Source organism: Neoarius graeffei, chromosome 23 (assembly GCF_027579695.1).
Source record: "Neoarius graeffei isolate fNeoGra1 chromosome 23, fNeoGra1.pri, whole genome shotgun sequence".
In the NCBI taxonomy this organism is placed as follows: Eukaryota; Metazoa; Chordata; class Actinopteri; order Siluriformes; family Ariidae; genus Neoarius; species Neoarius graeffei.
In genome coordinates this window covers 46,514,315-46,526,394 of record NC_083591.1, presented here as the reverse complement: position 1 = coordinate 46,526,394, position 12,080 = coordinate 46,514,315, and the positions used below count along the sequence as shown (strand labels likewise).

At 42.8% G+C, this 12,080-nt stretch overlaps 1 protein-coding gene across 1 annotated transcript; it reads right to left on the bottom strand.

Annotated features, from left to right (window-relative positions):
• Positions 1-1,420: 1,420 nt before the first annotated feature.
• On the bottom strand, positions 1,421-11,711 carry LOC132871778 (inositol-3-phosphate synthase 1-A-like). The gene is made up of 11 exons (XM_060906273.1): positions 11,602-11,711; positions 11,320-11,443; positions 8,138-8,299; positions 7,675-7,804; positions 6,981-7,174; positions 6,728-6,877; positions 4,349-4,564; positions 4,081-4,245; positions 3,546-3,659; positions 2,647-2,864; positions 1,421-2,274 (listed from the first exon to the last, which is right to left on the bottom strand). The coding sequence occupies exons 2-11, from the start codon at positions 11,431-11,433 to the stop codon at positions 2,091-2,093; spliced, it is 1,647 nt and encodes a 548-aa protein (XP_060762256.1). The 5' UTR covers positions 11,434-11,443; positions 11,602-11,711; the 3' UTR covers positions 1,421-2,090.
• Between the last annotated feature and the right edge of the window lie 369 nt (positions 11,712-12,080).

The window sequence follows — 12,080 nt, the reverse complement described above, 5'->3', positions numbered from 1 at the left end:
TGGGACCGTGTGCTTTGGTCAGACGAGACCAAGATAGAGCTTTTTGGCAACAAACACTCTAATACATCACAAAAGATGAGTATGCGGAAAAGCACCTCATGCCCACTGTGAAGTATGGGGGAGGATCGGTGATGCTGTGGACCTGTTTCTCTTCCAAAGGCCCCGGGAACCTTGTTAGGGTGCATGGCATCATGAACTCTTTGAAATACCAGGACATTTTAAATCAAAATCTGGTGGCCTCTGCCTGAAAGCTGAAGATGGGTCGTCACTGGGTCTTTCAGCAAGATAATGACCCTAAACATGTGGCCAAATCTACACCAGACACAAAATCAAGCTCCTCCCATGGCCATCTCAGTCCCCAGACCTCAACCCAATTGAAAACCTGTGGGGTGAGCTAAAGAGGAGAGTGCATAGGAGAGGACCCAGGATGATTTAGAGAGATTGCACAAAGAGGAATGGTCGAATATCCCTCTCTCTGTATTCTCCCATCTTGTGAAATGTTATAGGAGAATATTAAGTGCTGTCTTGTTGGCAAAAGGGAGTTGTACAAAGTATTAACATCAGGGGTGCCAATAATTGTGGCACACATGATTTCATGTAAAATAATTATTTCTTAATGTGGGTTTTTTTCCCCCCACTGAATAAATGCACTTGAATTAAAGGTTGGATTTTTCTTTTTATTGTTGTCCTATATATATATTTTTTTTAATGAATTTATTAGAAGCCTAAGAACATATCTTAACGAGGGGTGCCAATAATTGTGGAGGGCGCTGTATTCATCTCATCTCATCTCATTATCTCTAGCCGCTTTATCCTTCTACAGGGTCGCAGGCAAGCTGGAGCCTATCCCAGCTGACTACGGGCGAAAGGCGGGGTACACCCTGGACAAGTCGCCAGGTCATCACAGGGCTGACACATAGACACAGACAACCATTCACACTCACATTCACACCTACGGTCAATTTAGAGTCACCAGTTAACCTAACCTGCATGTCTTTGGACTGTGGGGGAAACCGGAGCACCCGGAGGAAACCCACGCGGACACGGGGAGAACATGCAAACTCCACACAGAAAGGCCCTCGCCGGCCCCGGGGCTCGAACCCAGGACCTTCTTGCTGTGAGGCGACAGCGCTAACCACTACACCACCGTGCCGCCGCGCTGTATTCAGAATAGTATAAAAAGTTTGCAACCTCCAAAGTGTTAGTTAAAAAATTTCTAAATGTGCCTCTAAACTTTAACAAATTAAATCTACTAAAATAATAGAATGGGTTTCTATTGTGAAGGGGTTTGTTTGCTCACGAACACATTTCTTGTGTAAATGCAGGGTAAAAAAATGATTCCTAAATAAATTGGCTATTATCCCTACCTGAACATAACCCATGTAATCCTTGATGTTTTCTGAAGCAGAAACTGGAGTCATTTCTTATTTTTTGAAACCAAGATATTTATTTTGACCTCACAAAGCCCTTACATTTTCTGAAATTACACTAAAATACAAGTCAAGAACAACATTGTCCATTACGTGTGCATTTTGCTGTTTATGTGCACTTTTGCAGTTACATAACATTTGTTCTGCTTCTAAACCCACAAAATATAATCAGATCAAAATGATATATTACAATGACACATCAATATAGTCGTGGTCCCTAAATGATTCCGAAAGGGTCCGTTGGGTGTTTAAGGGTTCTAGACTCTCCTTGTACCCTCGAGTGTAGAGTTCTCAAAAACCTGGAGGAACAAATGGAATAACCCTAAAAAGACCTAGATGGAACCTTAATGTTAGTGCAGTCATCAATTGTATAAAGTGCATTTTTAAAATGCTACATACACACATAAGTTAATCTTAGTATCAAACGTCTATACAACAGTCATGTTTCAAGGTTAGAGAAAAATAAACTATCAACATCAGTAACTGTTATTCTCCCATTTTGACTAGCGTTGTATCAATCCACAAAGGAACCCATTTCCAAAACTGTTGGTATTTAAGACATCATGAGGTTTTAATAGTCTCGGAGGATTCACACAAAGCAAGAACTTCTGTTTTCTGTTTGACGGAGTGATCAACGCTCAGTCATGGAATGATTTTGTTTTATCTGTCAACAGTCTTTTGGTCACTGGCTCCATTACACTCAATGCAGTGGTACGATTTGGTGATGACGTTCTCTTTCGCAGTTACAGTGCTGCAAAACTTCTTTTCTTGGCAGACCTTGAAGCTTTTCTGCATCTTGTACTCGAGCTGCATGTGGTTCTGAGGGGGAAGACCAAGGCAAGCCCTGTATGACAGAACCCAAGATAGACAACTCATTTCAGCAACAATGCACTGCAAAGCACATCCCCTCAGTTTCAGTTTATCATCAAGTTATTCATATTAAAATCTGCTTTAATATTTACTAGTTAACAACAGTAAACTAACAGTGCAAATGTATGTAAGGGATTACCTTACACAACATACTCTCGACATCTCCGTATGTACAGTACAGAATAATGTCCAAGTAGAAAAATGACATCCATACATTTATAGAAATATTGTTTATATTGCTAATGAATAAAACGAGGACCATATACCCCAAATTTTTATAACTATTGATGTACATCGGGTCATGATGGCGAAAATCTGTACGACCCATGAACAAACTTCTCTGTACCTCATGACATTTTCGATGCAGGCTCGCTGGCGGAAGAAGGCGTTGACCACTGGTGCCTTGGGCGGCATAAGTGGGGCCTTGCAGAGGAAGCTGAGTAGAGACAGGACACTGTGGAAGGACTGGAAGGACGAGTCCTGCTCTGTGCGGAAGGTGATTCGCTGACACAGCTCAGTCAGAATGACCAGGTCCAGAATGATGGGACTGGCCAGCAGTGAGTCCTGAATAATAAAAATAAATAAAATCAGTAAAGGGGGCCGCACGGTGGTGTAGTGGTTAGCGCTGTCGCCTCACAGCAAGAAGGTCCTGGGTTCGAGCCCCGGGGCCGGCGAGGGCCTTTGTGTGGAGTTTGCATGTTCTCCCCGTGTCCGCGTGGGTTTCCTCCGGGTGCTCCGGTTTCCCCCACAGTCCAAAGACATGCAGGTTAGGTTAACTGGTGACTCTAAATTGACCGTAGGTGTGAATGTGAATGGTTGTCTGTGTCTGTGTGTCAGCCCTGTGATGACCTGGCGACTTGTCCAGGGTGTACCCCGCCTTTCGCCCGTAGTCAGCTGGGATAGGCTCCAGCTTGCCTGCAACCCTGTAGAAGGATAAAGCGGCTAGAGATAATGAGATGAGATGAAAATCAGTAAAGAGATTCCAGTGTCTTTGAGACATCTACATGGAAATCTATGTCTAATATAAATTTAGAAAGAAAGCCCCAATTTACAACCCCTTCAAGAAAACTGGTTGTTCGACAGACTTTTTTTTTTTTAAGATGACAGTGGCTTAAAATAACCATATCTTAGTAACCAAGTTCTTTATTGAAATATTGATCACATATAGCACACTATTCATCCATATACATCACCAAAACCAGCTGAAGAGCATGCACTTCATAAGTGACCCAGTAACGAACTCACCTCGCACGTGTTGTGGAGAGCAATTGTGTTTGTGCCACCCATCATGATCTCAGATGTGTACTCATCCATTGCTCGTTTGCTGTCCCCCACATAGGGAACGTACTTAATGACCACCTAGATTGACAAATCATACATTTCACAACTCAATAGGCATGCAGGCACTCACCAACCTATTAACACAATTATATAATTAACCAAGTTGGACTGTTGCCACTATGTCATCGTTAGAAGGATAATTTATGAGTCTTAATCTATGTGTTTTAATCTCAGTCGCAATGCATATTAAATAACTGGCATGCTAGTGTGGTAAAATTGATCATGACTGGAAATGTTGTGCGTTAAATCGTTCTATGTTGAAACTATTACCTCGGTTGCATAAAATAAATCACAAGACCATTTAATGCATTAGCCAACCTCAGGAACCTCTTCCAGAATAGAAATGTGACATTATGAAGTGTCTAAAATATTGCAGTGTAAGGTTTAAACCAATTTCTGTGCTGTAAAAGTTGCTACAAGTCAGAGAAATCATTCTTACACAGTGGTCGGGTTTCTCTCCAGGCTTGTACAGCACTGGATTGGATTCCACCATGTCGTCCACCACATTGCTTTTGGAGATCTCTTTCGATCGGAACTGCTGTGGGGCAGAAAGGTTCATGCCATCGTTGTTTCCCAAGTGATTGTAACTCACAATGGAGGTTGGCTGCAATGAAAAAGAGACACTAAACCATCTTGTAGGAGACTCAAATCCTGAAAACATGCTCCAGTGACACGGGCGCTGACTAGAGTGCACATGTCTTTCTTACCTTAATTCCTGCACTGACTAAGAAATCCACCAGAACGGACTTCAGTTTCGTCTGGCCTGATTTGAAGTCGTCTCCTCCGATGAACACCCCTTGCTGAATGGCCAGTTCTATAGCTCCAGGTACGAAGGTATTCTGAGGGGAGCCATTGATGTAGGCACAGCCCTCCAGAATACTAGCCACTGCAAACAGGGTGGATGGAGATACTTCTCCTCCTCTCTATAAGGATTTAAAAAAAAAAAAAAAAGTTGTCATTCATGGGCAGTGATGGGAATAACGGCGTTAGAAATAAACGGCGTTACTAACGGCGTTACTTTTTTTAGTAACGAGTAATCTAACTAATTACTTTTTACATCGTTATAACGCCGTTCCCGTTACTTACAATAAAATACTATGCGTTACTTTATTAAAGCTGTTCTCATCTGGCACGCTGCTCGTTCAGCCTTTCTTTACTCTGCTTTAGTGTGGGGCGGGGAGACGCGAGACAACGGCACAGTAAGCCAATCAGAGTAGATTTGGACAACAGACGTAGGTAGGCCACGCCTACTGCACTGCACGCTCTTTCAATCGGAAGACCCAGCGATGGCGAGCGATCAGCCCAGCACTGCGCTTTCACACTGGAAATACAGCCATTACTTTTCATTACTTGAAATAAAAGGCAAGAGTGTTTACGTGCAATGCACATTATGTCGAGGAACAAAGCGTTTGTCCTCGTCAGTGGCCAGTAATTAGTAACATAATTTTAATAACTACAAAAATATATTACATTTGATAGATGTCTTATCTCACATTGTCCCACAAACATATTAATATAGTGTAGATAACATTACTAATTGGTTCTGTTAAGTGCCCATTTCAGTCATTAAACACATTTAACATTCACTTTTATTATGATTACACTAATTGAATTTGATTTTTTTTGAGGGGGAACAAAATGTAACGGAATAATTACTTTCCCTGGTAATTAGTTACTTTTATGACAAAGTAACTCCGTTACTAACTCAGTTACTTTTTGGGAAAAGTAACTAGTAACTATAACTAATTACTTTTTGAAAGTAACGTGCCCAACACTGTTCATGGGTAACCAGTATGTCAACCTAAAGGTTGGGAGCACAGTTAATGATAGACAATTTAGATGTCACTTAGGCTATGGCAATCACCGTCACTTAGGCTACATCCACACGACAACGGATTTTTTTTAGCAGGTAAAAAAAAAATATATATATCGCGTCCACATGGGCAACGGATCAGTAAAATATCAGGTACATATGGCAACGCAACGCTTGCTGAAAACAATGCAATACACATGCCACATCTCTACGTGCGCTGTAAGACGGTCCCATCGGAGACACCAGAACAATAGAAGTAGGACGCATGCGCATAAACCCCTTCTACCCAGCGTGAAGCACTCACAGGAACAAGCACACAACAACAAGAAGATGGCTGCGACTACGCGAGGAAAAACCGACTCTTGTCTGGACTGATGACGAGGTGGAGTTACTCCTGCGAGTGACTCTGAACTATAAAACTAAGCAGCGACTGCAGCACTGAAACTACTACTACTACTCTGGGGTCCGCCATTGTTGCTGTTGTTGTTACGAATGATGCGCGCGAGAGTGCTGCTTGTTCTAGTCATGTGGTTGTGATGTCATCGTAAACAAATCCGTTCTACTCGTCCAGACGACTTCGCAACGGTGCCATTGCCAGATTTTTCCACTCTGGAAACCGTTCTCAAAAAATATCGTTTTGGGGCACCCAAAACGCCGGTGCCGTGTGGACGCCAGGCCGAAACGATACAAAATTTTATCGGATTCACCTGAATCCGTTGCCGTGTGGACAGGGCCTTAGATTAGGGTCATCACTGTAGCAACCTGCAGGTTTGTCAAAAACAGGCTGCAAAGTTTTGTGTCAGTAATAGTATTGGGGCACAGCATGATGATGCAGTGGTTAGCACCGTAACCTCACAGCAAGGAGGTTCCGGGTTTGAACCTCATGGCCAACAGGGCCTTTCTGTGTGGAGTTTGCATGTTCTCTGCATGGGGTTTACTCCAGGTGCTCCCCCACATTTCAAAGACACGCAGTTAGGTTAACTAGCTACGCTAAATAGGTGTGAATGGCTGAGAGGAGAAAACGTCTATAATAATCCAGTACAAGGCAATGGGAAACCATTACTGTAATTCTTCCCTGGAAGAAAAGCCATCAGAGCAGCCACATCACTACAGTCATATGCCAAATAAAGAGAGAAGAAGTCAATGTGTTCTAATTTTATTCCCAAATGAATAACATCTTGCCAATAATTACGTTCATTTCAGACATCCAAGTTCTTGATCTACATACTTCTTATTTCCGTGATGTGCCTGAACTGGTGTTGAGATCAGTTACCTGGATGGTAGCAAGTAGGTTCTTGGCAGTGTCATTGACACCAGTCACGACATCTGAGAATCTCTCTGTGTTTGCCGTCCACAGCACTATGACTTTGTCCACGCTGCTCTTAACCTTGAAGTCACGGATATCTCTGCGGATTTGTTCCATCTGTGTAAATACCCAAGCAGCCAGTTTTAGTTTGTGGCAGGTCACTCCGAACTATTTTACAAATGCAAACATGTATTAACAAACAGAACTTTGATCTTCATACCTGCTCGGTCATGGTGCCCGTGAGGACATTGTCAGCCCTTTGCTCCTGGTTGGCAGCAATGAAATCTGGGATGTAAATGGAAGGCCTTGGTTTGAGCTGGCTCATGTGGGGGCGCAGCATCTCCTGAAGGTTCCAGTCCAGAACCTGAGCACGTTCCATGGCACAACCAAGATCCATAGAGGAGATATCCCAACCTGAAACACATAAGGATATCCCTCTTAAACTATATCGATTTAAAAAAATAATAATACATGTCAGAAGTCAAGTACTGATTTCTGCAGTCATGAACAAATGTAGTACATAAAAACACTTCATATTTGTGGCGCTCCAGCATGACTGGAGATCTCATGGCAATTTTTCTGGTCTCTGGGTGATCTTGCCCTCGTGGGTAAACAGATCAACATGGAAATTTCCATCCTCTGCTGTAAGCTTGAAATGGTGTGGAAATTTCCACCCCAAATTTAAGTTTTTGAATTACTAAATAAAATGGTAAAACAAAATACAAAAAAAAAAAGCAACACCTCAAGGTTAGTTATGTGATCTTTGTTCTCCCTCATTCAGCATAACAGTGCTTACCAGAACCAGACATACATCATTTGGTAGAGGTGATGCTAAGTAACACACAAAGCATAATGGTAGACCTTTAGGAAATGGTCACACCACCATGCATCCACAACGTGCTTTCTGTCATTACCATCAAATACAATGTCATTAGGGTGCACCATTGGTAGCAGTTCTCTGAAAGGCACAAAGATCTCCCCTGTTGGTCCTGAGCCCAGAGACACGGTGGAGGACTCCAGCAATGAACCATAGTAATTGGCGCTCTGGGGGTTGGGGGGGGACAGAAAAGGAAAAAGTCTGAGATGTGAGAATTACAGGTGAGATTAAGGGATAGGATTTACACTTTTTGGATAGAACATAGTCAGATTATGTGTCTGTTGCTTTTTTCATTCTTTGGACTGCACTACATTTATTAAAAAAAAAAAGTCTACAAACTATCTGTGAATGTTAAACTCTCAAAGTGCAGGCTCCTGCTTGGTTGGAAAGAAATGAAAACCCACACCCACAGCAGCCCTTTATGGACAAGATTGGACAGCCCTGTGTAATAACCATTGTTACGAATGTTTTTTATAAATAATAATAATTTATGACTTTACCTTGATGCCAGTCTTAGTTTTCCAGGTCAGGCCAAGTTTATTGGCCAGCACAGCGGCAGTGACGGTGCTTCCGTTGTTTCCACCCCAGCCCACGAGCATGACACCAAGCTTGGGCACATGACGCTCTGTACGGAATGTCAACTCTGTACTGTTGGGTGTCACCTAGAGGTACAGAAAGGAAATACGTTAGGTGGTAAACCCAGGAGCTGTTTAATTACTAAAATATATTTTATATATATAAAATTTCATCATCTCTAGCCGCTTTATCCTGTTCTATAGGGTCGCAGGCAAGCTGGAGCCTATCCCAGCTGACTACGGGCGAAAGGCGGGGTACACCCTGGACAAGTCGCCAGGTCATCACAGGGCTGACACATAGACACACAACCATTCACACTCACATTCACACCTACGGTCAATTTAGATTCACCAGTTAACCTAACCTGCATGTCTTTGGACTGTGGGGGAAACCGGAGCACCCGGAGGAAACCCACGCGGACACAGGGAGAACATGCAAACTCCGCACAGAAAGACCCTCGCCGGCCACGGGGCTCGAACCCGGACCTTCTTGCTGTGAGGCGGCAGCGCTAACCACTACACCACCATTCTGTGTGAGATACATATAATTATTATATCGTAACTATCGAGTATTTTATGGTCATCTGCCGACTTGCGTTTGTTTTGTGTTTGTTTAAAACATTTTCTAGTGTTTTTCTCCCTGTCCCTCAGGCAGTAATGTGAGAGGCTGCCTAAGGGTGTTTAAAAAAAAAAAAAAAAAAAAAAAAAAAAATCACGCACTTGCCAACCAATCCCGGGCAACATCTAGGTACTGAAAGGAATTTGCGGGAAGATTTCCTAGTTCCGGTTTACAGCGCTGACTCAGTTCGTGCAATTGCTGGTGCTGCATAGGCTACCATGTAAGCTCTGTCAATTTCAACGACAAATTAAAAATGGAAGCGGACAAATTGGTTCCTAAAAGAACTAGTAAGGGGTCAGTCATCTGGCGTTTTTTTGGATATCGCGAGGAGGACGTGGAACAGCAAGTGCCAGTTTGTAAAGTGTGCAAAAAAAAAAGTATCAAAATACTCGGGTCTTGAAATAAATGCACATTAGTCATGAACAATGGTAACTACTCTTGTGTTACTTTTGACGGAAGTAAAATTCATACATGAACAAATTTTGGCGAGTTGATTTTCTGTTTGGCTAGTTACTTTGGAAGGTCACTAGTCCGGCTGGCGAAAAAAAAAAAATGAATTTCGAGCCCTGTGATATACTGTATATCTCATCTCATTATCTCTAGCCGCTTTATCCTGTTCTACAGGATCGCAGGCAAGCTGGAGCCTATCCCAGCTGACTACGGGCGAAAGGCGGGGTACACCCTGGACAAGTCGCCAGGTCATCACAGGGCTGACACATAGACACAGACAACCATTCACACTCACATTCACACCTACGGTCAATTCAGCCCATGTTTACATTAGACCGTATCAGCGGATCATCAGATTAACGTTTTTAAAACGATTAATGTGCACACAGCAACACCAATACACGATTTGCGTGCACACAGCAACACCAATACACGGATACGCTCGGCTCCGCAGGCATCCTGTGCTCCAAATCACTCCGCCCTGAACAGCGAGTGCCCTCTGGAGGGTGCGCACTCCGGCCTTGCGCAGCTCACAGAGCGCGCGAGTGAAGCGCACAACCAGTGATTCGGGACTGAGCCGCTGTGTGTGTGATCCCGGCGCATATCACTTACCACTTGCAAGTGGAAGGATGGCAAGCCTAAAGACCATCATAACTACACAATGGGCAGTATTTGCATCAGTATTTGCAGTATTTTCATACTTTTATACTCTTTAATGAAAGGTGATACAAGGCGGAAGTCCGCGCCGTTTTTCAGCAGTCGCGTCACATGACCAACGCCAGCGAATCAGGAAGGTGGATGTCACAGTGACGCTGTCCAATGACGACGCCAGCTAGAGCTCAGCACAGTGTATCCGCGTATCTCAATGTTTACACAGCACCGGACCAGACACGATCTGGATTGAATACGTGGACCCTGGCGGATTCCCGTTTCCCGGCGGTTTAATGTAAACGGACAGTGCATCCGCGAAGAAAACGAGACAGATACGGTCTAATGTAAACTTGGCCTTAGAGTCACCAGTTAACCTAACCTTTGGACTGTGGGAGAAACCGGAGCACCCGGAGGAAACCCACGCGGACACGGGGAGAACATGCAAACTCCGCACAGAAAGGCCCTCGCCGGCCACGGGGCTCGAACCCGGACCTTCTTGCTGTGAGGCGACAGCGCTAACCACTACACCACCGTGATACATATTTAAAAAAAAAAAAAAGAGATATATAACTTGTCAATATGTGCCTTTTTAAAAAGCATTGTGCATACTGTCAGCTATCTATGATTATTCACAGTAGGTTAGATTGTTCCATCCATCCATTATCTGTAGCCGCTTATCCTGTCCTACAGGGTCGCAGGCAGGTTTGATTGTTGTAAACTAATTATTTTAAATTTTCTTTGGAAAATAAATACTAGTTGAACAGAATAAAAAGTAACAGATTCATAATTTTTAATGAAGCAGCTCTACTGTTTGGTTGGCACTATTAGCAAAACTAAATATTGTGTATCATGAGAACTTTAAGGATGGTCGGTCAGAAATATATACACGTGTGTGTGTACACACCACAAAAAAAGCCCTTTACTTTTCTGACGAAATGTAAGTACCAAACACAGGACAGAATTGCCTAAATGTGGTATTCTGCTTGCTGAAACTAAGGCCATGGTTATATAAGTGCAGAATTCCTATCTTTGATCATTTATAAGATTAAAAGAAAAAAAAAAGATTTTGCTCTATTAACTATGGCTGGAATGTTTGTGTTGAAACGGATGTGAGCGGAAGAGGAGTGCGGTTGCGTCAACAAGTCACGCGCATGCGCACTAGTCTGATCTCGCCTCATTCATTTTCATAAATTAGTCTTCAGTAATCGCTTTATTTTTGGTCTGTCCCAGGACCTGTGGGTGGAAAACGGGGATTCAGCCGAGATGGGACGCGAGTGTTTATTGGTTCAATCGGATTTAAAGCGAAAAAAAAATCAATCACACAACCCTAAATAAGTAAATATCCAAGTAAACAAAACATCAGATTTACACCTTGTGAGAGACTCACCGTGTATATGCCTCCGTTCCGGGTCACCGAGGAGCTCTGGTAGGAGTACCGGGACTCGATCAACTTCTCAGTGTAGTGCACATTAGGGCTGTTGATACGGATTTTCTCAGACATTGCTAAAGATCTGCAAAAAAAAAAACAACAGTCCATAAACACGAGCTTCAGAAAATGAAATCCAAAACAAGCCCGAATTATTATCGGTGTGAGGAAATACAATGAATATCATCGCCATTTTTAAATTTAAGCAATACATTTTTGTTCTAGTTTTAAAAGCCAACCTACCTTTATTCGATGCTACAAAAACAGGAGCTTGTTTTTTGAAATTTGTTCTTCGAGTACAGGAAGTTCCCGGCTCCGATATATGATCAACTGAGATGCGATAGTTCCTCTATTTATACGTTTTCGCTGACGCCCCACCCACTAACCAGTCAACACCACGCCCATGAACATTCCAGAAACTTCTTTCTAAGAATCAGTAGAGCATTATTGAGCTGTCAATCAAATCCGGAGCTCGAGTATGCACGAAATGTGTTCTCTGACACGACATGAAGTGATTAATAATAATCATATTTGTAATAATAGTATATTTTGCAGAACATGGATTTATAATAATATCACTGTTCTGATAATGGATTAGTGGGATTATTTTAGCTTGTCCTGTTCTGTGTGAATGAATAATGAGAGGACTGCATTCTCTATTACATAACCTTGTTTGTTTTTTTCACCTACTGAATCGTAAATACACTTAACCATACACCACG

Coding starts and splice junctions, on each gene's coding strand:
- LOC132871778 (XM_060906273.1), bottom strand. CDS start 11,433: ATGTCTGAGAAAATCCGTATCAACAGCCCTAATGTGCACTACACTGAG. Junction 7,175..7,674: donor TAATGACATTGTATTTGATG/GTAATGACAGAA, acceptor TATGTGTTTCAG/GTTGGGATATCTCCTCTATG. Junction 3,660..4,080: donor GAGAGAAACCCGACCACTGT/GTAAGAATGATT, acceptor TTGTCAATCTAG/GTGGTCATTAAGTACGTTCC.